The following is a 25,633-nucleotide window of genomic DNA, read 5'->3' as shown; positions in this document are numbered from 1 at the left end:
TATAAGAGATACAAAAGACAGCGACGAGGGGCGCAATCCACTATTGCAACACTGAGGAAGGACTTCTGATGGAAAACAGTCACCTGTAAAATATCAGACTTTCTATGATATAATTGAAATCAGTATTTTGTTCCACAGACAGTGTATTATTTCAGGCTTGTATAATACCCGTCCTGATGATGATCCTAGTATTCTTTTAAAGGGATCAAACCGTTGTCGACTTGGTTAAACAGTATGCACGTTAATCCATTGTGTTAAAACAAGTGCAGTAACTGTTGTTTTTAAAGCTTGCTCTTATTATTCATATTGGCCATAAGCTACTTTTGTTTTGCCTGAAATGTTTTAGTCCATATGTAATTGTTTTGTGTTTTTGTAGGATGCAGTGCTGTGTCCCACTCTATTATTGTGCTCTTATTTTCTCTGAATTTTTGTGATCCATTAAATTAATTGTCTGGCTGGACATCTTTAATATAGCGCTGATTCTAGTCTATATTAATCGCAACTTTATTGTGTTTTTTTAAGGACCTTTGTTTCTGTAAGTAATTGAAATCAGAGCAAGTTTTTTTTACACAGGTAAGTGCGTTAGTAAATCCAATAAACTCCAATGCTTCGCATCTCCAAGTGCAACACACTGAACACTGTTCCTCATATATTAGGAACCACATTACCCACAATGCAGCATTATTGCCATGTAAGGTGTGTCCGTGTCCCAGCATATCACTGACTTGCAATCTTTGTTACCTTGGTTCAGGATGTGTTCACATCTCACCATCTGGCCTTTACAGGATATATTTCCATATGTGGCTCAGTAAAATGGAATCATGTCATTACCCGAGGTTGCGCCACTCCCATTGTGAAATCATGATGGCATCTGATTTCAAACTCCTATGCCTTCATTCAATTCCCATAGGTCCGGCATGCAAGGGTCATACCCCTGCAAATCCTAGCTGTCATTCAATGGGTTTCCAAAATTAAATTTTGCTGGCCGGCTTCCCAACATTGGCCCAGACCCGATCTTTGTCCACGTTCTCGATACACAGCCGGCGGGCATCCCGTTTCAATATGTTCCAAAAGACAGACAACGCATTAGGACGCCTAGCCCGTATATTAGGGACCACATTACCCACAATGAAGCATTATTGCAATGTAAAATGTGCCCGTGTCCCAGCATATCACTGACCTGCAAAAGTTTTTACCTTGGTTCAGGACGTGTTCACATCTCACCATCTGGCCTCTAGAGAGTATACTTCCATATGTGGCTCAGTAAAATCATGATTTCACAATATGAGTGGCGCATCCTCGGGTAATGACATGATTCCATTTTACGGATCCACAATGAGGTCCTTAATATACGAGAAACAATGTTCAGTGTGTTGGACTTGAAGATGCGAAGCAGTTGATAGAATTTACCAACACATTAAACTGTGTAAAAAAATTTGCACTGATTTCAATTACATCATAGAAAGTCGGACATTTTTCCTCAGTGTTGCAATAGTGGATTGTGTTCCTCGTCGCTGTCTTTTGTATCCCTTATATACAGAAGACTAGTGAGTGGCCACTCCATTTATGCATATGATTAAAACTAATGCGAGTCGAAACACGTCATGCTACTAGTTTTGCCTGATTTTTTTTCTTGATTTTTTTTTGTCCTCATAACACATAGCTACTGCAAATCCAGTCTATATTGTATTTGGTGGGCTGGGTGACTGTCAGCCTACTGCACTTGTAATGGTCTCAGCGCTCTTATATTTGCTGAAGGCCAATACCCATGCCCTTGGGTGTAGTCATAGGACTTTCATCTTCCTGTATCCGATATACCATTTCATCTTAGCTGCTTTTTGTAGCCCAAAGGCCTTGCTGGCGTGATTGCTGGACATTTTTTTAAATGTTGTACTTTTCACTTTGTTGACTCTATATGTTTACCTATACCCTCCTTGCAGCATAACCAGTAAAGCGCTCTGATACCCTCGGTGGTCATGTTCGCGCTATATAAAACTTTATAAATAATTAAATAAATAAATAAATCTTATATACTCTGCCCTTACTGTACCCGCTCTGGTTGGAGTACTTCCAGTATCCAACCTACAGTCCGACTAACTGCTTTTGACCAACTCACTGCAGAGGGAAAACTTGGATCCAACCAATGTATACATATCTCTCTTCTAGCTAGCAATACTAGGTAGAACAGCAAACATCGCTGAGATTTGCTAAGGAGGCACCTTGTTATAGTATCGACCCCTAACAAGACCAGCACAGGAGTCGTCTTGGTGTTTGTCCCCATCATTTCTGATGACACTACTCACGATTTCACAAAATCTTTCAAGCATTGGGCAGGTCACAAAAACATGTTTGTCATTTGCTTTGAAAAGTCCACATCATCTACATTTAGGGGTTGGCTTCTTTACAAATCTGGCGACCTTCTGAGGTGTCCAGTACAGTCTATTCAGGGTGAAGTAATGATTTCTCTTTAAGTTGGGAAATGTAACCGTAGAGTATAGAAATTTGAAGGATATATGCCACAAATAGGACAGTCCAGCCCTGGAATCACCTCCTCCCATATCTTCTGTGGTAACAGCAATCTCCTATCCTCCACATCTAATAGCTTCCAATACCACATAGCAACTTCTCTGCCCTTAGGTTTCACATCTTGCATAGGATATTCTTCCTCTCAGGTATTATTCCATCCTCAAATGTCACTTTTATATCAAGAGGAGAGCTGAATATACTTGAATCTTAATAGGGAGCCCTCCTGTCCAAACATTTAGTATTTCCCAAGGTATTAAACCCTGTTCTGTAAATATCTCCCCCCCCCAGGTGACTATCCCTGCCCTCCTAGGGGTAGACTTAATCTATCCAAGATACATCCAGGTTTACCAGGAGAATCCAAAATTGGTGAAAACTTAAGAGTAGTAACTTACAACAATTTTTTCTGACTTTGACCCATAAAGTAAGTGCAGCTCTTAAAGCCTTTAATCAAATTTTTTTGAAGAATTTCGGAGCTCCAAATTTATAGAGAAACCCCGTAACTCCCCATTCTGCAGTAATTTCTGCCAACATCCTCCCCCAAGATGAACTATCGGGAGTCCCAAGAAGCATTCTGCAGTTCTTGAATTGAAAGGCCATACAATACAGGTTCAAATCTGGAAGTGTCAGGCCTCCTTTCCTCACTCGCCGCATCTTCCAAGAGAACCTGGCACCCCCGAACCTTAAATAAAACTTGTGACCTTCCCCTGTAGTTTGGCTAAAACCGATTTAGGGTATGCAAGCGGAATACAGTTAAAAAGATATGTCAATTTAGGGAGTATTTACAAATTGATCAGGTTTACTCACCATAAATTGTCATGGGCAAGTTCCTCCATCTAGTAAGTAATAGCTCAACCTCCTTTGCCACTCTTCCTAAATTAAGTGTTGGAAGAACCTCCAAAGACTGTACTAAGAACTTAATCTCGGACTTAACCTCCCCCATCCCAATTATTTATGTTCCAGCACATATTCTCTGACTGTGATGTATTTGCTGAGTGTCTTGATAGTGCCCCAAACTCCTTTGCCAACTTCTCTACTCTCGGAATGGTCTGGGCGGGATTCGAAGTTTAAAGTATGTGGTCACTGGTGTACAGAGTTATCTTATTTTTGAAGAGCTGCCAGGTAAAAGGAGTTACTTGATGGTCCCTTCTAAGCAATTGGGCAAATGGCTCAATATATATATCAAAGACTAGGGGAGAGAGAGGGCAGCCCAGTCTCGTACCCCTACTGATTTCGAAGTTCTTTGTCAATATACCATTGAATAAGATTCGAGCTGCCGTATTTGCATACAATTTCTGAAGAGTTATGATAAATCAAGAGATAAAACCAAATATTGCCAAAGCCTCCCAGAGATACGCCCATTAAAGGATTATCACTATGGACGGTAGTTTAGCTTGATTACACTGTCCTGGAAGTAGAGTGTGATGTGCTTTGGTAATGTTTGGGGTTTAACGCGACCCAATAAGCGCCGACCTGACAGACTGGGTGTCCCGATGTGTTGTCTGCTGTCTTCAGATATTTACCCCAATAGCATCTGTTCAGGTAGGAGACTCCCAATTATTAAAGCTAAAAATTGCTTTATTTTGGCTGCCTCGCGCCTGAAATAGAAGTCAATGAGAGAAATAAATACCCCAATTAATTTTTTTAAACCACCCACTTTCCTCTCCTAAAATGTTGGTATGTAATATGTATATATATACATATATATTTATATATATATATATATATATATATATATATATATATATATATATATATATATATAAACACAGTCGATTCTGTAAAAAAAATGCAAATCCCTGTAATATAAACTTATCACCAATTTCACCAGATAAGTCTTGCTACAAAAATAACTTATCATTCCGAACCGCTACTACAACTTCTTTTAAACAGAAGCGCGCATTTATAAAAATAACGATTGCACAAATGGTTACCAGGACGGCTGAATACCGCGGTTTAACTATTCCTGGAGAGCGTGAAATATAGTATTTCTCTAGTTTCTACTATGACAAAAGAGGACACCGTCGATTTGACAGGTCATGTGGTAATGAGCCGTCATGCGGGCCCTCCCTCCTCTACTGATCGCCAGTGAAGTCCGTCTGGGCGGTCTCTTTCTCTTCTGTGTTACAGAGATTCGGTGTTCCTCGGAACTGAGAGACGCAGCAAACTACTGGTTCCTAGGGTGGCCGGCCGGATAACTCAGGCTGTGGCGCTACCGCAAAGGATTGTGGGAGCGCTCGAAACCAGTCCTCCCCTCCCTCCCTCCTTCCCCGGCCAAGATGTCTGACATGGAGGATGATTTCATGTGCGATGATGAGGAGGACTATGACCTGGTAGGTGTAGGGGATGGGGGCTAAGCGCGGAGTTCCTTTGGTGACCGGTTCAACCGGCTGTGGATACCACGGGGAGGGAGAGTCAAGCTTACAGGCCATAGACACAGGCCTGCCGAGCCTTGGGTAGAATATGTCCGGTGACAGCAGGCCGGGTCTATAGAACTTTACAGGAGATAGAGGCGACTTCGGTTCTTCAGGTTCTCAAGACAGAAAGCGCTCGATTGTTGGTGCGAAGCCCCGAGTGCCCGGCGGATGAAGGCTGACCCATTGACTCTCAAGAGCTACTTGGCATGTGTGTTCCCCCAGATCAGTGCTCGGATCCGGACAAGAACGAGTGTCCGTGGCAGGCTAAGTTGTTGACCATCCCCTTCGGGAGGGCGAAGGAGGTGAGGTGGACACTGTACACTGGCAGATGGATTCCCAGCTCTGGGCATGAGACTCTTGACTGTCCATTCACATCGGGCTCTGCCTTGGAGCCTCTGCTGGAAGGCAAGAGCCTATGTGCGTCGTCCACCAACAGTGTTTTGTGATCAGACGTAAAACATTTTCGAAACTAAGGTTGGATTTGAACCCCTGGAGTTCCCCCTTTAAGCAGACCCCCCCCCCCCCACTTTAATCAGAGTGTGATACACTATTGGCATGTAAGTGCCCAACATAGGCGTGATTCTTTGTGTTTTACCAGGGAGGTAGACGTGTGTTTCCCCTGCCTGTCCAGTGAAAGGGCATGCTGTATTCGCATGCCACGGTAGTAAAGGCTGACTCTTGCCAAGCACAGACTGTTGCTCTCAACGCTTAGTACTCCACGAGCATGGGGTATGTTCCCTCTTCACCCCTCATAGGAAAGGGGACTGATAATTGCCTGACTTAGACTAAATTAAGTTCTGCACTTCTTTGAAAATAGGGCTTAGGTGGCACTCGTTTTGCCATTAGGTGTCCCTGTAAGTGTAGTGTGCCTGTCACTTGAGAAAAGCTGGCACTTCTCTTAAGTATTGTAGCAGGTTCTAGGCTCTCTGCATGTATCTAGGAAGTTCTGGACACTATTCTCTCTGCCAGTAGCAATACACCAGTGAACTGAACATTAATGTTGACAGAACATGAATCTTTGAAAAATCCCAAATTTTTACCTCCTAAATAATTGGCGATATGAGTAAATGTTATCAACGTAGGTCATTTCCAGAAGCTTATCACCTTGCCATCTGCTCCGATATTGGATTGATATACATTAACAGGCGCTCTATATTTTGTAATATTCTTCGCTTGGTCCGTGCAAATTATACAATGATGATAATTTACAATTGCTTGTGACAGCACTCTACGCTTTCCTTAAGTAGTGTCACAGCCATATACCTGTAGTTTGTATGTTGAGGTAAACGCATCACACGTGCGATGGCCAATGACAATGATAGAAGGCTACTGGAAGCCCCTATCAAGTAATTCTTAAAGCAACCTCAGAAGACTATCCCTTAGGGTCACAGATAAATTTACCTCGATCCTAGAGTGCCAATTAGATTGGATGAGGAAGACTCTCCCCACTAGTTGTGCAATGCTTCATTTTAGGCGACCTCCACCCATCCTGATAAGATGATACTAACAGGGCCGACTCAACCTCATTAAGCAGGAGTTCTTAATAAAAACTAACTGGACAAGAAGGGATTCAGATAATGCATAAATACCTTTAGGTAAACCCAGGGTAATACCTTTATTCACAGGCACCGCTAAAACCAACAACATTGGAAGTTACGCAGATACAGTGACTCGTTCATCCCAATGAGCCAGCATGTTTCTACCCACATACATGCCAGCACTGGTCCGGGGCATTTGTCGGGGCTATAGGGGGATCCCTATCTCTATTCCGTGCACTAAATTAATAAGGAAAAAGGACCGAGTTATCAAACTGTGAGTCCTACCTTGACAACTCAGGTGATCAAGTTCCTCTAGCCATGGAAAACTAGAGCTCCATGGACTGGGAGGAGGGCGGTGTCCTCTGTAGTCACACATTTAAATGAGCGGCTGGGTGATGGAGGCGAGTTAGGTTTCTCACCTGTATTTCTCTTGACAAATGAGGATAGCCCACCCTCCAAAACCATTGAACACAAGTTCCCCAGAGGTAGGGGACCATGATCACCTGGGTTGTCAAGGTGGGACTCACAGTTTTACAACTCTGTCCTTTTCCTTACTAATATATTGCAAGGAATAGAGATGGGGATCCCACTTTGGGCCTGACGAATACCCCTGCCCAGTACTGGCATGTATGTGGGCAGAAACAGTTTGGCTCATTGGGATGTGTGAGTCATTGTAATTGCGTAACTTACCCTGTTGTTGGTTTTAACTGTACCTTAGGTACCCGCAAATAAACGTATTACCCTGGGTTTACCTAAAGGTATTTTTAGATTGACTAAATCCCTTCTTGTTCACTTAGTTTTATTGAGAACTCCCTCTTACTGAGTTTGAGTCCGCCCTGATAGCATCATCTTACCAGGGTAGGAGGAGGTCGCCGAAAATGAAGCCTGGCACAACTAATGGGCGCGTCCTCATTCAATCTAATTGGCACTCTAGGATCGAAGATTTCTCCGTGACCCTAAGGGATAGTCTTGTTAGCTGGCTTTAGAAATTATTTGAAAGGGGCTCCGAGTAGCCTTCTATCATTGGCCATCGCACTTGTGATGTTTTGATCTTGATTTCTGTGGATGGTGTGCGGTGATGTACCTCCTAGTCTTTCTTTGTGTTTCGTGTATGTTAAGAAAAACACTTGGGTAAGATATCTTAAGTCAGTCACAATAGCTTGAGATAACTGGTCCATAAGGATGGATTAATAACAATGTTTTGAGATCTCTGTTCCTTAAGGATGGCTTAACGTAACATTGATTTAGCGCATTCCACAGCTGCAGTTTTCTCTGTTTAAGGTTCGTTTGTTCCGTGATTGCGTTGCCCGTTCATGTGGGGAAATCTGTCAACGTTCTGTAATAATTTACGTTTTCGAGTGGGTAATCCAACATTCTACCGGGTCTGCTGGCTTTGTGGACCAATGCATCCTTGTGAGGTGGATAAAATAAGTACCATTGAGTTGGGTAACAATAACCGTCTATTATTCAGCGCCAAGGAGCCCTTCTGGGTGATGTGCGCTTTACAAATACACTTTATGGTCCAAGTTTCTGGCTTATTTAATGATGTGCCGGTTGTGTCTTGATGTAATGATGTCTGTTATTTTGCCCGCATGCATTGCATTTCCCCTCATAAACTGACGTTCCTAACGTTTAAGTCCTGTTCTTTTAGGAGCAAACTTTATTTTTGAATAATATGGGTGGATGGATACTTGGAGGATTGCAATGTTCTGCTTAGGTATTTGTTTAAACTTTACTAGACTATACCCATTGTTTTTTTTTTTTTTTAATTTGCTACAGAAAATCCAAATGAAGTTAAATCCTGAGCAATGTGTATCGCCAATTCAAACCATATATTACAGACAGTTGTGCTCTGTTATGTTCAATTGTGTATCTTTTTAACCTGAGCTCATAATTTCCTACATTCGCCCCTTGTCCCCTATTCTTTTTGCTTTCTTCATTCAACCGTTAGCTACAGCAATTAGTGAATCTGCGAATATTCCTCCTCCGATCCCTTCCATGGCAAAAATTAAATTTTATATGCCGATGATATCATGTTATTGATTAAGACGGATATTCAATCTCAAACTGCTGCTCTTCAGCTTTTTGAAGAATTCGAAGAGTTGGGCGGCTATCGAATAAATTAAAAAAAAACGGAAATATTAGTTTGTGGTGGGGGTGAGGTGGATTTACACGCTGACTTAGTTGGCTGTATCAATTCAAGACCGAAGAGGTATTTGGGGGTTATGTTTTCCACTTTGGTTTCCGATTTAGCTTAACTGAATTTTGATCCTCTTTTACGTAAGGTCCAATCCTTGTTTATCAGATGGGACTTGTTACCATTTTCCATCTTGGGGCGGGTGGCACTTATAAAAATGTCTATACTTACGCTTTTTAATTTTTTATTCTCTGCCATTCCTTGCTTTTTGCCCAGTGTTTTTTTTTCAAAAGTGGAATCATTATTTTCTGCGTTTATATGGGCAAAAAAAAGTCCCAGGATAGCAATGGGGACTCTTTATGTTGAAACCGAATTAGGAGGTTTAGCCGTACCTAATGTTGGAGACTATTATAGCGCATATTTCGCCCAATATTTAGAGCGGTTTAAATCTGGAATGCAGAGCCCAAATGTCTTTATTAATTTTTTTTGTTGATAGAATTTGTCACGAGGCCCAGATTCCATTTCCGTTACACATTCCTAAGTCACCGAAACTTAGTCGATACAAGACGATGCTTTGGTTTTTCAAGCGTCGCGACGTTTTTCTTAAAAGATACTTTCTCCCGCAGTTTAATATTAGAACTCCCTTAAGAAATGCTCTCATGTTTATGGGTATCAAAATTGGAGTTGATATTGCACTACAATGGGCACGTGTTGGGTTCTGTTCCCTTTCAGATTTTTTAAGGGAGGGGGCATGGCTGTCACCGGGCGAGATGCAGCTTATAATTTCAGGGAATTTTATGTTACTAGGCTCCTATGTTTCGATTTTTAAAATGCTGGAACAAGTGGAGCCAAGAATGATTGGTTCTTCTAATCAGTTATGGGATGATTTGTTTATGACTTCTCGGATGAGGAAGCCAGGGGCATGGAAGCATTGTTTATCTAAACATATTGAGGTAGATCTGAGCCAGAAAGCTATTAAAAAATGGCAAGAACAGGAGAATCACGTACTTACTATCAACACTTGGAAAACCATAAATAAGCTGAATTTTAGTGTTCTTCGAGGATCTAATTGGAGAAGAATGTTATTCTTCAGTAAGTGGCTCCTGTATCGCACTCCAGCCGCCATTGCTAAAATGTATGTTAATGCTAGTGACACCTGTTTTAGATGTCAGCAATATACTCCCGCTAACTGGTCTCACATTATAGCTGACTGTGTTAAAATTATTCCTTTTTGGAATGAGATTTTCGAATATTTGCAAAAGCATTGTGGGATCCAGATTACTTATAATATTAAATTAGTATTGTACGGATATGATTCTGATCTCAGTCTGACAGAACAGATGGCCAAAATCTTATTTATCGCAATGGCAGTGGCAAGATCTCTGGTGCTCCAGAACTGGAAGTCAATTCAAGCACCTTCGTTTAATGCCTGGTTTCAGAAAATTAGGAATGTTAGAGTGAAAAGCGACACGCACAGCGAATTGGTGGGATTCGGAAGTTTAACAGAATTTGGTGTTCCTATTTTGAATAATGGTGGACTTTTGCATTCCGTAAATAATTTTCTTTATTTTGAATCCTTATTTTGTGGCAGCCAATTTATGTTATTGTTAATTGTAATCTTGATACAAGAACTTCAATAAAAAAAAAAAATAATAATAATTTCCTACATTCTTTCTCATAAGACGTACACCACTAGTCAATTCAGTGTGTTTGGTTTATTTTATCTGAGGGCTAGATTTTGGTATTGTATTGTTGCACAGCAATACAAGCCGCAATATCTGTGTTTCCATAAATACAGTGTTTTAAATAACAGACTTTTGCAACCGTGAGTATTTATTTACCTCACGCAAAGAAAACTTCATATCTATTCATCCAAAAAGATCTATATGCCACTGAATTATCTAGTAGAGTGCGCAAAAATTTGAATGACCCTGCTGTACACATTACATAAAAGCCCATTTGCTTTCAGTCTCATAATTTGTGTTTACAACATAATTGTACTTATGAAGCCTAATGCCATGTCATCCAGGCACTAAAGCACCTTCTTGAATATTATGTTAAGATGCGGTGCCATGTACTCTTCAGCAATGTGCAATAAGTTCTCGGACCACTCCCTAACTTCACGGATAACGAGAAGCCCAGAAACCAGGTGGGACTAGGGCAACCTCCTCAAACCCACTGGATGTTCAATGCCCTGAATGATCGTAGGTCCGATAATGTTAGTTCTCCCCATGGGATCCCTACCCCAACCCCAAACCCAACCCCATCTTAGGATGTCTGTATTCAGTGTGGGCTTCTTTCCCACAGCTAAGAGGCTTGAACAGGTCCCACGACTTGTAGACTGCCTATGTGACAGATTTTATGCTTCCTTTTTGGTAAGTTTTGATTATATGTCACTATATTTCTGTGTCACTATGTGTTCTGGTGAATTGCATCATTTGCGCCACCATGAGAGCCTCAACAATGTCCTAGTTCAGCCAAGCAGAGTACTTCATCTTTGTTTTTCCACTTTTTCCTTTTGAACGACCTATTAATTGTTTCATGTAGTATTTAAATGAGCCATTAATTCCTATGTGGAGTTTCATAGTTCTATATGGGGAGTATGGCTTAATTGGAAGTTATTGCTTGTAGAGGCAAGTGAGGATTTCTTTCACACTTTACCAACCCAATTAGATTTGCTTAATAGGTGAAGCATTCATTCCATACAAGAGTAATTGAAAAATGCCAAAACTTTTTATTTTTCAACTGATTCGGACTTTAGTTATGGCCTACACGGAATGACATTATCAAATCTGTATTCTGCTTATGGGTGAATGCTACGAAAGTTTTTTGTTTAGTTTTTAGGTCTCGCCTAGGCTGCACGCATCCGCTGCTCTAGGAGGGCCTTTAGCCATCGGTCTTCACTTTTCAAGCACTGCACTCGTGCTTGTGGCGGCATCCACGTTGCGGGAGCGAGCAGCGGCGCGCCACAACCACAAGTGCAGTGCTTGAAAAGAGAAGACTGCGCATGCACCACTCCCGGGCTTGTTATCCTCGCGCGCGTCCATCACTTCCTATTCCCTTCTTATTCTGTTGAGATAATGACCCACCTCTTCAACTGCGCGGACAGCTGCGTTAATATTGCTTCATCTCTCTTTATTACCCCATTCCCCACACTTGCTTTTTCCATCCATGCTTGAAGGTTCCTCATTTTTCCTCAGCACGAGCATGCTCTAAATACTGTGCCTCTCGAGAACCTCCTTCTAAGATATCCTTCTCTTCTACTTGCAATTTCGGCAACATACCTTTCTCCGGGAAGAAGCATGATCCAATAACATTTGTTCTGTTCGCGAGAGGTTTAAGAGAGCTCAATCAGCTCGTCTATTATCTTTCTTTTTCAAACCCCCCGAGAAAACCGATGAACCCCTGTGTCTCGGAAGAAATGTGTTTGAGGCTAAAGGCTTGGTTGAGTTTGAATGATGTTTCCCCTCTAAACCGACACGAGTCACTCACTCTAGGGGACTTTGCATACAAGGGAATTCATTAATTAACTGTAAATCGTAATCTAAATTTAGCATCCTGGCTCTCGCAAAACATTTAGGATCGAATTTTACAGATCGCAAAGCAGAGTTTTTCTTCTTTACGTTTTGGTGTAGTCTTGGAACCGTTTTTTGTTTGAGCATTTAAAGGTCAATTTGTACCTACAACACTGGGCATTTCACTGCTAATCCTATTGCTCAATTTTCAATATTGTGATTTCTTTTTGATGTAAGTGCTTCCACTAATGTTTAGTTTCTCTTGTCCGAGGTCGACCAACACGTTTTTTTCCCCACCTGTTGGTTCTGTAATCTTGTGCAGCGAGGGGGGAGGGGTGTTGCTTCCTTCTTTAGCTGCTGTTTAGGTCAAAGCGAAGTTCTGCAGATGGTGCCATTTTACAGTAACGAATGAATGAAAACAAATATGGTCTCCCTTACAATGAGTTTCTGAACACAATTTTCCTTCATTGTGTGAAGTTTAAAAATATATATATATCTATCGGGAATATCAAGTGAGGTTCGTTTTTTTCCACATTAATAAATAGCATTGAAATGTTATTTGCTGGACTAAATACAATTAATAGCAAAGGGTCTGACTATTTACTTCACAAAAATAAACACACTCTGACTTCGAAGAACATATCAGCTGGCAGAAAACTTCACAAAATCGGATGCTTGGGCTTTTTACAAGAATGAAACAACGACTTGTTTGAATCGCTTCTCACAGCTTCTATCTGCACACTTTTTTCTCTCCTTGCACCACGATTCAAAACGAGCACAATTTACTTAATTTTTGTGTTCATTTCATAAAATAGAAGTCCAGTCTACAGGGGTGTGGAATTTAATAAAATACCTACTTGTCCATGGGGCAGGTTGCTTCATAAATATGCTTGTCCTGTACCAAAATCCACTTGTCCCTTTTGTGCCATGCAATGTGGCCAAAAATTACGGCAGCAATCTCATTATATAAGAGTTATGATATAGCTCTCTGATCATGCCAGGGCGAGTATCATACTAGGGTTGGAATACATGCAATTACCTTATGTTGCCATGTGTCTGCAGGTCTACATAATGGGGCTGAAGGCAGCGGTAAGCAATAGTTCCAGGGTTGGAAGACCCTTTTGAGTCCTTGCAAACCTACTAACTTGCATGTTTTAAGGGTTTTTACCAACTCTTTTCTAATCTTTTCCCATAATGAGAAAGATTGGAAATTTACTCCTGACTGTGACAGACGTAAAACTTCTTCCAAGGTTAGGAAAAAAGTGGTTGGAGAAAAAGTGAACTTGTAAACATTCAGATTTTCACATGAGCAAATCTACACATGCATATTTGCTCATGCTAAAATGCAGTTCACAAATATTTTCTAGGAGTACTATTTCTTGGCCTACTTCTGTAAATTCTAGTGAATTAACGGAAACCGTATATATGCACTTAATGCAAGGATATATACCATGGATGCAGTTTTGAGACTTACTTTAATAATTGGGCCTCTAATTAGCCCTGGCATTACCCATGACTTTTTGTGTTTATTAAAATTCTGTCTGTCTCTCAATTAGCTGGCTTCACTGTGAGTGACAGTATTCTGCTCTTTCACAAGGAGCATATTGGCGCACAAAGTAGTTTTGTGTTTATTGTCCGAAACTGCTGTGGCAATGTTTACCTTTTGAGACCAAGAACAATTTTAGCTTTTGCCAATGTTTGTTAGAATGGTGAGGGCCCATCAGCTCCCAAACCGATAAGGTTTTACGAAAACCATGCCTAAACATGACTCGCATTGAGAAAACCAAAAGGCTGACCTCCAATTTCAGACCTTCTGGCTTTGCCAATGCTTGTTTATTTTTGTTTTCCATAACTGTATTTAAACTGGTTACACTGATTTTCCATCATGAATACTTTTGGGAAATACTAGCATACATCAACATGCTACTAAATGATGCTGCAAAGATATGGTACCTAAAATCCTTCAGTAGTTTAGAGACATTTTTTTTTCTACTTTCATTTTTTTGTGAACATTTCATTTTGAAAGCAAAGAATAGTCAGTCTTGCTTTCAAGCTTCTGCAAATATTTGCATATAATCAGGGAGTATTCTGGGATCATTATACATAGCCTTAAATTACTAAACTTTGAAAACGTGTGTACAAATTTATACTGGAACCACCGTCAGTAGTGCAGTCCGAGCTTACAACATTTACTTTGAGTGCTCATCCTAATAATGAAAGCTTTGCATTAATGAATCCTAAATACAAGTTTGAATAGCATTAACACATGGACACACATTGCATTAACTGTAGACAATGCTCTTCCCTGGTCCAAAATGTGGTACTGCAAACGGGCAGCCAAAGGGTCTGTGCTGCAGGGGGTTGGGTCTACTTGCCCCAAGGACGAAATACACAATAAAACTTGTTGCCCTTGACCCCAAACAATATGTCCCGGGCGTCGGGCTATAGGAATTCCACATCCCTGAAGTCTAGCATAAACTCGATGCCTTAAACTAAGCCAACCATCTCAAATCAGAACTAAAAGTCCCAGCATGCAAAGTGGGCCTGAACGGACTAGCCTTTCCTCGCATGTATTAAACTGGGAAACTGATCTGGCATGTTTAAAAGGACAAGTAGATTTCTTTCCTACATACATTTTTCAGGATACTGCGTTTCTAGTCTAGGGATTTCATGTTCCACTATTATCAGGTGGGTGAGTTCAAATAGTTCGTTATTATTGCCTTTGACTACGAGTCCCGCTACACATTAGGTTGCAAAATAAAATCAGAGTACTAGAAATGAGTCGTGTTGGTGAGCTGCATGGCAACCTCATGGTCCTGGCCGACAGTAACAAGCACGTGTAGGGACTGAGGTGTGTTTTCCCACAAAAATTGGATAATATAAGCGAATGTGAAAAACTACGGCTCACAGCTTGCTATTTTATTGAAAGTTTTAGGAAACAGTCCATTTTAAAGCACATTACACTGGCAAACTTGGTCAAAATCAGATACAATTCTACAAATGGGTGGGGTGATGTTTACCCAGCTCTTTCTGGTAAATATATAGCACATTTACAGTTGTAACGCACTTTTCGCCACTATCACAAATGGAAATATCTCTAGTCCTGAGCTTTCGTTTTTATAGGTCATTGTTTTTAGAAGTGTGTTTCCAATTTGTTTGAGTCAGTTGAACGGAGACTACTCACTGCATGCACTAGTTTATTAAACAAGCATTGGCATAGCCAATAGGTCTTGCTTTTGGGACCTTATAAGTATTTAGTTATGCTGCACAATATCCTTGGTGCAATAACATCAACTGTTGCATGGCTAAAAAACTTCTAAGGTCCCAAAGGCGAGACCTATTGGCTATGCCAATGCTTGTTTTTAGAGGCCTGGCATGCCGTTTTAAATGTAGGCTGATAAGAAAGGTGCCAACCCGAGGGGCAAGGTCTAGAGCGAAATAAGATAGGAAGAGAGGTGAGTTATAATGAGATACCACAAATAGAAAGGTGAAGCACAGAATGACAGGTCAAGTAAACAAAGTAGCGAGGCAGAGAGACAGGTAGAGCTGGTGGGATGAAAAATAGAAAGATATGAGAAGTAGAGAGAAAAGAGGTGCATATGAGGTAGAGAGATGAGGCTAATACAGAGGAAGGGAGAGGGAGAAGTAGAGAATGGTGAAATAGGGAGAGAGAGACAGATGTATTAAACGAGTGAGACATTGGAAGCAGAGAGAGTGAACGGAAACAGTGAAGGAGATGGAAAGAGAGATGAAAGCAAAGGGAGTGATCGATGGAGTGGAAGAGGTAGAGAGAGCATTGTAGAGAGAAATAAATAAAATAATGGGAAAAGTGAGGGGAAGAGGACCTCCGTAAAAAGAGAGACATAGAAGGCCAATAGGTGAGGTAAATTGAGAGGCTACATAGTGTATGAGAGGTGGGGAAGAGTGATGAGGCAGTGAGTTGTGAGGCAGAGAGAGAAATGAAAGAGAGAATGGTGAGGTAGCAAGAGGCATGCGAGAGGTAGAGAAAGGTAAGGTATAGATGGCACAAATGATAGAAAGGGTGAGATATAGAGATTAAATTAAGAGGGAGGTGAAGTAAATGGAAGAGAAATGAAGGGGGTTAAGATGCAAACAGAGCAGCGAGATGCAGAAAGGAGGGAGCGAGAGAGAGGGAGCGAGAGAGAGAGAGTGAGAGAGAGAGAGTGAGAGAGAGAGAGCGAGAGAGAGAGACACACACTGAGAGACTGAAGGAGAAGAGCGGGACAGAGAGCTGACCGAAAGGTAGGATCGGAGAGAGGTGGCAAGTTGAGGTCATGAGAGGTAAGAAGCTGTTTGCATTATTTATATTAAAAAGGTCATTAAAAAAATCAGTTTTCTGTGAATAAACTAGATATCTAGTGGAATGAAAGAATATACTGCACTGTTTCTGAAGAAATTTAAAAGTAGAGGGCTACCCTTATTTGAAAAATGAAATGTACACAAAAAAGCCTTCTCGGTCAAGAAATAAGTATTAAGGATGGAGTCTACAATACGGAATACAAAACAATCCGTAAAAGAAAGTAGTCTTTACAACAGGAGCAGAAAATAGTTTATGGCGGCCGGGCCAGAGCTGGCTGTGAATAAAAGATGTGGGGGTCGCTGGGGCTTCCACCTTAAATGAGATTACAGGGAGAGTGATGTACTGTAACATGAGGTAGCCCTGACGAGCATCGCTTTATAGAGCTATCTTTTCGCCTCCATCACTGCAGCCTGCAATATGTCCCCAGGCTCCCATGTGCTGAGCTATTTACCACCGCAAGACAAATGACCAGCACTTGGAAGAGACGCCGAGAGGCGCGGATCACTCACATAATGGTCACCACAGCTGTAGCGCCGCACTTGAGGGGACCAAGCGGACCCCCAAGTTCATTAAATTGACCAATAACGGATCTATCAAGAAGCGCCTTAGGAATAGAGCCGTAAATGCCGGAATAAATAACTCTGTGCGGAAGGGTAATCTGAAATGATGTTTGATAAATTATTTATAACACAGACGATTGTCTACATTTAATATTGGCGCTACTGGTAGCATCTTTAAAAGATGATTTATAAACGTTTTACAGGCCCTTTGCAGGCGAGAGGGTCTGCTGAGATTCAGGGAATGAGTTTTAAAGTATCACTGCTGCATCGTGCTAGATGGAGGGCATGTTAAATCTTTAAGTCTGTTGTCTAGAGAGTTGCATTTTGTAGACACTCACGGCTGATAGATTACCCCCTCTACATCTGCTGCTGTGCAGGCCTGGAACAGCCCAATGAACAGGGATCTTCATCCCTCCGCCAATATTTCTGTGCACAACATAAACTGTGTCAGCTGGTCGCAGAGCACTGAACTCGCGAGGCAGGAACACCACGAAGCGTGTTCCTTAGGGCAGTGTCGAAGGTTGAATTTCGAGTGCTGAACTTAAGTGGCGGCCATATTAGGTGTGGAAAGAAAGTGGCTGTTCATACTGTTCCCGCAAGGGGGAGAAAAGATCGTACTGAATATTGTCTATTGAACACTCGCAAGTCTTTCCCTTGTTGAGGCCCCATGTACGCTAACGTTCTGTAATCTGTAGTGCTCTTTGCTTTCACCGCGTAGGCGTTGTATAGGCGGTTGCACCCAAACGGTAATGTTTAATATACATTTTAATCAAAACAACAGTATTTTTGTTTGTGTTTAGGAAACCGTGAATACCGCACGAGTTAACTGACCCGCTTACTGGATTTTAAATACCGTAGAATGTAGGAGAAAGCAAAACGTAAATATTGTATTTGGAATTTGTTTGGTGTGCATCTCACTATTTCTAACAGGCATGACGTTTCTTCTAGGCAGTTAGTTACTATTTATTATTCTTTCGAATTTTTGGTGAGTTTAGGTGAACGGTATGTCTTTCAAAGATAGCTGGCGCAATTCCTAATACAGCTCAATAAAGGGTCGAAACTGGTTGTGTCCCTACTTTCATACAAGCGCGCGTGTCTCGCGTTGCAAGTAAAAAAAAAAGAGAAAAAAAATAGGAGGCACGTCTGGCAAGTGGTGTGCGATGTGCGCGCACCATGATGCGAGAGGACAGCCAGATGACGCCTCTGCTTGTAATTGTGCGCGTAACCGCACGCCCTAGGCAACACAAAAAGCTGTGGTCTGATTTTTAAAGCCCAGTTACTAAATGTCTCGCCAGAGCAGCGCATGCTCTGGCTCAGGCGAGACCTAAAAGGATTCAGACAAGGAGTTCCAACATCTAAAAGTGAACTGGTAACCATAGGGTGAGGGGTTTCCAACAAGTAATATAAAGAAAATTGGGTAAATAGTGCTTTATATATTACATGGAGGTCATGCGGTTTCTGCTCAAGGAATATGTGAGAAATTGTTCCATTTAGAGCACAACATTGAAGGAATATTGGACAATCTCTGTGTTGTAATTCGCAACTGCTGACTGGCTTCCAAGTTGAGTGCAAAGCACCATTAACATACTCTCCGCTTCCTTCTTTCCGTGTCTTCGGCGTACACAAGTGCAGTCTCTTTATACGTTTATAATCTTCTCGCCCCTTCTTTCTCTCTTTCTTGCACACCATTTCTCCTACACTGTCTGGCGTTCATTCACCCCTTCATGCACAAACTACCTATCCCTCGCAATCATCCTTTCAATCTATTATATACAGATCTCACCCCCTATCTGTTCATCATGCTACATCATTCCAATACACAAACACACTACACCCCACACAATTTAACAACTAACAATTCGACTTCAAACCACATAATTCCACTATAAACAACATACATCCACACCACTGCAATAAAAAAATAAGTAACATTGTTTTTCATGTACTCACCAATAGCTCTAACTTTCACCATTGCGAGACCAATTTGCATTGCAAATGCTTGTTAGGTTTCTGGTTTGCATCCAATTGTCATTTGATGAGAAACAGTTGCTTGGCTATCCTTGTTATGTCGGAAAGATCATATAATCCAATACATCTATTATCTCAATATTTGTTAGACAGGCAGTTCAAGGGTTGGTGAGAGTCGCAGAGAAACCTCATACATTTATTGAACAGCAAAAGTGGGACAATGGTGATAGTTGTGACGCAGCACATTTTAATTCCCAGTAGTCCAGTTTAAAAGGCCTGTCTAAACTTGGTCTACTTTCCTGTAGGACCTAAGAGAGTCATTTAAAATGATTAATCAATGATTAGACAAACCAAAAAGCCTAAGATATAGCAAGTACCATGACCTATTTTAAATACCTTTTTAAAATTGCAGCGGACTCGGAGAAAACAAATTTGCTTTTTCTCCGACACTGATTTCTAGATTCTCAACGTAAGCAAATAGTGGAGGCCTGTTTACTGTTCTCCAACTTGCAATATGTTAAACATATAAACCTTAGTGTTAAGGCTTCTTAGTCCCTCACGTACCCAGCCCTTTAAAGATGGACTAATTTCAGCAGCTCTCAACCATGACCTCTTCCTCTCCCCACTAAAGAAAACCACACTAAGTTCAGCCATTGCCTTGCCTTTTGGCTTCAGATATGTCTCTGTCCTCCTTATTGCATCTAAGATACTTGAGAAAACAATAGCTTTCAAACCTCCTGTTCATCATGACTATTACAGCCTTCTCAACCAATATAGTTTTGTTTCCACCCGGGCAAGGCACCAGAAAAGTCCCCCTAAAAATATAAGTAGATACCCTTAAAATAGCTGATTAAGATGAAACCTGTTAATAGTTCCGTACCTATAAACCACAAGACCCGTTTGTTGATCTCATGATCTTGTCGAGTCCCTCCTTTGGGGAAGCTTGTGTCTTGGAATCCTTCTACTCCTTGTTCCCAAAGACTCAAACTAACCTCCCTCCAGTTGATATTTATCCAGACTTGTGTGGGGCCTTGGAAGAATCATACTTGTTTTCAATGCTCTTAAATTTTAATTCCTTCTGAAAGTCTTAGGCGACCATAACCTCAAATTGTATCTATGCTGATCACTTTCTACCATTACAATGACCTCCATCTAGATTCTGTTTATTCAGAGGGAGAATTCCTCCATCCAATGGAGGATGTGTTAGATGCACAGGGTGGTGTTAGTGTTATTCTGGTTGTTGTCCATCTGGAATTTAATTTGGCTGTTCTACATAATTTTGTATATTTTTTTAGGTGCCTGCTAAACCACCTGGCAGTGCTGTTTGTAGTGGGTTCTGGCGCCTGCCATGCTAAATGTAGTTCAAATACCTGACTATCAGATTTTCATCCACTTGCAGGCTTGCTGCTCGTACTGTCACAAGCACTAGCAAGATGCGGAGCTGTGTCTGATGCTGAGATGACTGCTCGTAATGTAGAAAATAGAAAAAAACAGAGCAAGTTTACCAATATGGCAATTATGGGAGTTCAGAGATTAATGAGGCTGATAATTGTCAGGACTGCTTTGGCACGCTCGGGTGATTGTGCCTTATCAGGTACTGAGAACTAAAAGATTGCCTAACTTTGAAAGCCTAATATCATGCATTCCAAGCGGTTAGGGTTGTATCTATTATTTTGATTACCAAATACTTGCCGGTGCCCTTTGAGAGGAGGGAAGGAGATTATGAGGTTTCCTATCAAGAAACCATTTAATCGGAAGAAGCTGACAAAAAGCTGTGCTCTAATGTGCACGTAGATTAACGCTGATCTCTAAATGTACACAAATCTGACAACTGTGATCTCTGATTTTAGGTAGGTTGTGCTTACGGTTATGGACACATGGTTGAAATAAGTCTCTGGTCCCAATTTAGCAATGGTTGTCTCGGAAGGCTACTGTATTTCAAGGGCAGATGGGGAAATTGAGTGGGGGTGTCTCTAACACATAAATCGAAATAGGCAGATCGTGTGTGTAGCATTCCTTTTGAGCATTTAGCCATAGGCTTTTCATTAAGGCATATAGTTAGTATCTTTGTGGTTGTATTGGTGCCACTCATGTAAGAGACCACAGACCTTTGACACCAACCTGCTTGTCTCCATGCTGCCACTTATTGCTAAGCTCCGAAATTATAGTGTTTGAGGACTTTCAGTATGGATTGAGGAGTACGGTGCAGTGGCGGGTAGTCTATGGGACACTTTGCTGGAATGGGCTCGTAGCCAATTATTTACATCAACTATGGAGGAATGTCAGATTTGAGAAAGGATATTGTTTGCTATTACTGATATGGAAGAGTGTCATTGCCAGTACATTGGTCGGATTCTGCAGTAATTCGTTTCAAGATAATCTGCCCCAAAGAACCGGTGACCCTTGGAACATACCAGATGAAAACTTACATGGGTTGTGACCTGTTTATCCAGTTTAAACTAATGTATTGTGTGCTGTGTGGACGAAAATGCGCACCGAAGAACATATAAAAATATTTCCAATAAAGTAAATCTAAAAAAATTGTTCTCAACTGACTTGAAACTTATAAAATATAGTCTTCTAAATTTTTTTAAGCTATTTTTTTTTTTTTACCTTCTTTTTATTGTTAAATCAAGCAGAACAGGACAATACCACATTATGCATTATTCCTCATTACAGTCTTATACAGCAAGGCCAATTTTAATTTGAGCATGTATCGTATAGTATTGAGCAGCCTCTTATTCCTTTTCTCTAGCTCACTCCACTATTGGAAAAGCTAGGTTTAATTCAGAAAATTCACGAGGCTGAAAATTGTCACAGCAATTATTTAAACCTACTTCTTGATTACCTCCCACCCGACATTCGGAAATACTTCTCAGATAAAATTGAAACATGATTTGCAGGTTCCCGAAATGTCACTACTGTTAGTGGATTACCTGGGCAGGACTGAGGCTTTGAAAGCGGTTTCCTCATTTCATCTTTTGGTTTCACAAAATTATAACAAAGTTGATGGCAAGTATTCTAATTCTGACCAAGCGCCTGTGAACCCATGTCCTTTCAGTGTAACTAAAGAATGGTGTTAACATCTGGCACCTGCCTACACAGATTGTTATTAATAGCTCATTTGGCACCGGAGGGATTCTGAACTTTGTGAAACGAGCATTGATCACTCCGCTTAACAAAATATGGTCCAGGCTGGGTTGGTCCTTCAAGCATTTCTGGATATTAACAGTATCTGGGAGAATAGCAGTCATGTTTTCACACATGTAAAATAGGAACGGGACTTCTAGATTGACAGCCATTTTCAAAATACTAATTGTAAATAATTCAGCTATCTTATCGATCTGATATTTGACAGTTTCATTCAACGCCACTGACCACTCCGTCCTATTAATTAGGATTGGGGAATTGATGGGAGTGTTAACCGAGTAGAAAGTTGTTCAAACATAAACGTTTGTGTAGTTGCTCTTGTTTTTTAACGTTAATATTCACCCTCTTCATCAGCTGTTAGTCTTTTAGTTGTCTGCTGATGTTCAGATACAGGACTTTGAATTTTAGGGTATGTTTTGCAAGAGATTTCATCTTGGCTGTCCATTTTGCTCAACATGTCTAACAAAATGCAATTTATTTTTCTATATGAAGGCGTTCTACCAAACATAATATCCTTGTATCTTCATGTCCCTGCACCATAACATCAGGTTGGGAAACATGGTCATCAGCACCAAAAGTAAACTTCAGGTTTTAAGGATATTTTCATTTCGAAATAACCACTTGTTGCCAGGCCTATGTGGTTATTGCCTCATCAAGTTACTAAAACTGTTCAGAAGAATTTCCCTTTTAAGGATAGAGCAAAGATTAACATGGCTATTAAAAGTTCTAAAACAGATCCTTGCAGTCTCTCTCAAAAACAAAAAAAAAGATACAAAAATCTGCAGGTATTGGACAGCTTTGTGGCCCGTGAAGTTACTAACAAACCCACAGTAATACATAAAAGGTTCTAGTATAAGGTAGAGTTACTTTTAAGGTATTAACCTTTTTTCACAAGGAGATAAAAGATCCTATGCCTAAAAACAGGCTGATATCTACTTGCACCCTTCCCCTTAGTCTGTTTAAAGTCTGTTAAGTTCCTCTTAATTCAGCCAAAAACCAAAAGCCGTTGGGCTTTTTACGCTCGAGCTTGTGCTATGTGGAGTGCCTTGCTAGGGCGCCAAAGGCATATTTTGCATCCCCATTTGTGATCCTCACTGGGATTCTTTGCTGCCCCAGTTGCCTCAAGAAAGCTATAAACATTTTGGAAACAATGTAAAATCTGGCTATTTTTGGAGGTATATTCTCACATTCTGTCTATTTTCTGATTTGTGTGTTTTTCTAGTACTATACAATGATATTATGATCGAAGTAGAAGATTTCACAGTTAATAGACTTTTGATTAAACCAAGGCCACCCACTCATAGATTAGATGTACAGTTGAAGTTGAGAAAGCTTTCTGGAGTTTAAAAAAATTCGCAGGTTTGTGGCCTAACTACAAGACTCGGCACAGAAGATAGGAATGCTAAGTGATTGCTGAAAACTTTCTTTGAACTGATGTAGGCTTTTGACAATGTATGCAGTATGTTTATTAATCTGATTCATTAGATTGTCTTTACCATTGAAATGTATTTTACATATCTAACCAACAAATTTTTATTAAGATGTTGGACTCGGACAGAGTTTACAGTATGACCACATAAGATTTCCTGTGTCAATGTACATTGGTGTAACTTGATCTGATCCGGACTACGTTGGATCTTAGTTCGTCAACTAGTCTAATGCAGCTGTTATTTTTCAATGTTTACCTCATACATCACGGTTTTGTAAATGGTTTTCAGTTCAGTATTGTCATCTTGGCATGTTCTGGTACACCAAAATAGCTATATCTAATTATAGGACATACACCATTAAAATAGTAAGTGTCAGTGCATAATCAAGTACACCGATAGCATGGAAATAGCCAAGGGCTTGTAAACTCTACCTAAAACAATGTATACAAGGTTTAGTGAGACACAACATAGAGAATGCCGTCTTGAATCATCTTAAATTCAACTTTTCCAAAGACTTTAACCGGCACGCGAAAACAGTTGACATTGAAATTGGAAGCTTACTTCACAATCATTAACCTGTACCAGTTTGTTCTGAGTTTATACTTATACTTTGGTAATTGTGATGTTGAAGACCCTTTGTTTCAGTACTCCCAAAGTGAAAATGAGACGTGACAAGTAAATAAATGGTTTAACTTCACTTGAAAGGTTGTCTTTAAAGCCTAAGCATGAACAAAACTTTTACAGATGCAATACCCATGACCTTTTATGTAGTATTTCATTGTCTTGTGAGTAGTTGTGTAGTAATAGTAAAGAAGGTATTGTACACGCTAAATTAAATTGGGGAGGGTGTGCATTAGCACTTATCTGATTCCACACCTTGAACCCAGGAGTATGCATTTGGGTACCTACTGGGTAAGAAGGCCTTCAGGTTTTTAAATCCACCTCTAGCCCCAGTGACGCTCTACTCTTGTTCTCATTTGTACATGCCTGCAGGTCCGGGCACTAAGGACTGCCCCTTTGCATTGCAGCCCAGGATCAGCACCATTGAAAAGCCTGGCCAATAGAAGTGAAAGGGAGAAGAGATAGTAGCTAGAAAGTTCAATTTTGGTGTATCTTCTTTTACAATACAACACAATGCATCCCACCCTGTGAATATCAGAAGCATCCAAAACCATTCACCTTTCTGGAAAGCCATTAAATCCTATCTTTTTCCGGCATACCTGGTGTTTTGTGTTTCACCCGTTTTGCCTATAACAGTTGCAGTTTAGCGACGGGACGTCCCGTTGCTGATGCAACTGTGCGCTTTATAAAATTTGTAACATAACGGTACTTGGCAAGAGCTTGGGTCTCTTCACCAGGCTACAAGCTTTTTCATGAAATGCCTACAATGCCTGACATTAATGGAACTACATTTCGTAGAGCTAAACCCTACAAATAGACAAATAGTACCAGCCATGTTACTTTCCAGTGTACGGTACGCTAGCTATCTGCATTTTTCCTGCTCATGAACAGATGACCTGCTCTTATGTTATGTTATGTTATGTTAATGGGTGACTTGTATAGCGCACGGCTACTCCAAGGAGTGTCCCGGCGCTTTCTGACCCATTACTGAGAAAAGAAAAAAGAGAACAGAAACGTAACAGAATTACTGATTAAAAAGCCAGGTTTTCAAGGCCTTTCTAAAGGCAAACAGGTTGGGAATAAGACGGAGATCAACAGGAAGGGAGTTCCATAGTTTGGGAGCGAGATATTTAAAGGAACGTCCACCAATTCTGACTTTCCTAATGGGAGGCACCATTGCCAGGCCAAGATTTTCCGACCGGAGAGATCTGGAGGGTTTGTAAAAAGAAAGCCGTTTCTGAATGTAGGAGGCCCCCACCAAATGGAGTGCCTTATGGGCCAGTGTAAGAGCTTTGAATGTGATTCGCTTCTTGATCGGAAGCCAGTGAAGGGAGGAAAGCAACTCAGATGATCTGGCTTGCCGGGGTAGGCCGAAGATGGCTCTTGCCGCTGAATTATGTACAACCTGGAGTTTATGCAAGAGATAGTCCGGCAAACCCAGGTAGAGGACATT

General features: G+C 40.8%; 1 protein-coding gene across 2 annotated transcripts in view; it reads left to right on the top strand.

Annotated features, from left to right (window-relative positions):
• The first annotated feature begins 4,588 nt into the window (after nucleotides 1-4,588).
• Nucleotides 4,589-25,633, top strand: part of COPS2 (COP9 signalosome subunit 2) — a 289,702-nt gene continuing 268,657 nt past the window's right edge. Inside the window, exon 1 of one of the 2 annotated variants that reach the window (XM_085644223.1) lies at nucleotides 4,589-4,856. In XM_085644223.1, the coding sequence (XP_085500349.1) occupies nucleotides 4,803-4,856 (54 nt within the window). In that variant the 5' untranslated portion in view covers nucleotides 4,589-4,802. The remainder of the gene's footprint in view (nucleotides 4,857-25,633) is intronic. The other variant, XM_085644221.1, reaches the window with a different exon arrangement.

This window comes from Triturus cristatus, chromosome 3_1 (genome assembly GCF_964204655.1).
Source record: "Triturus cristatus chromosome 3_1, aTriCri1.1, whole genome shotgun sequence".
Lineage (NCBI taxonomy): Eukaryota > Metazoa > Chordata > Amphibia > Caudata > Salamandridae > Triturus > Triturus cristatus.
This window is presented reverse-complemented; position numbering and strand designations above follow the sequence as displayed.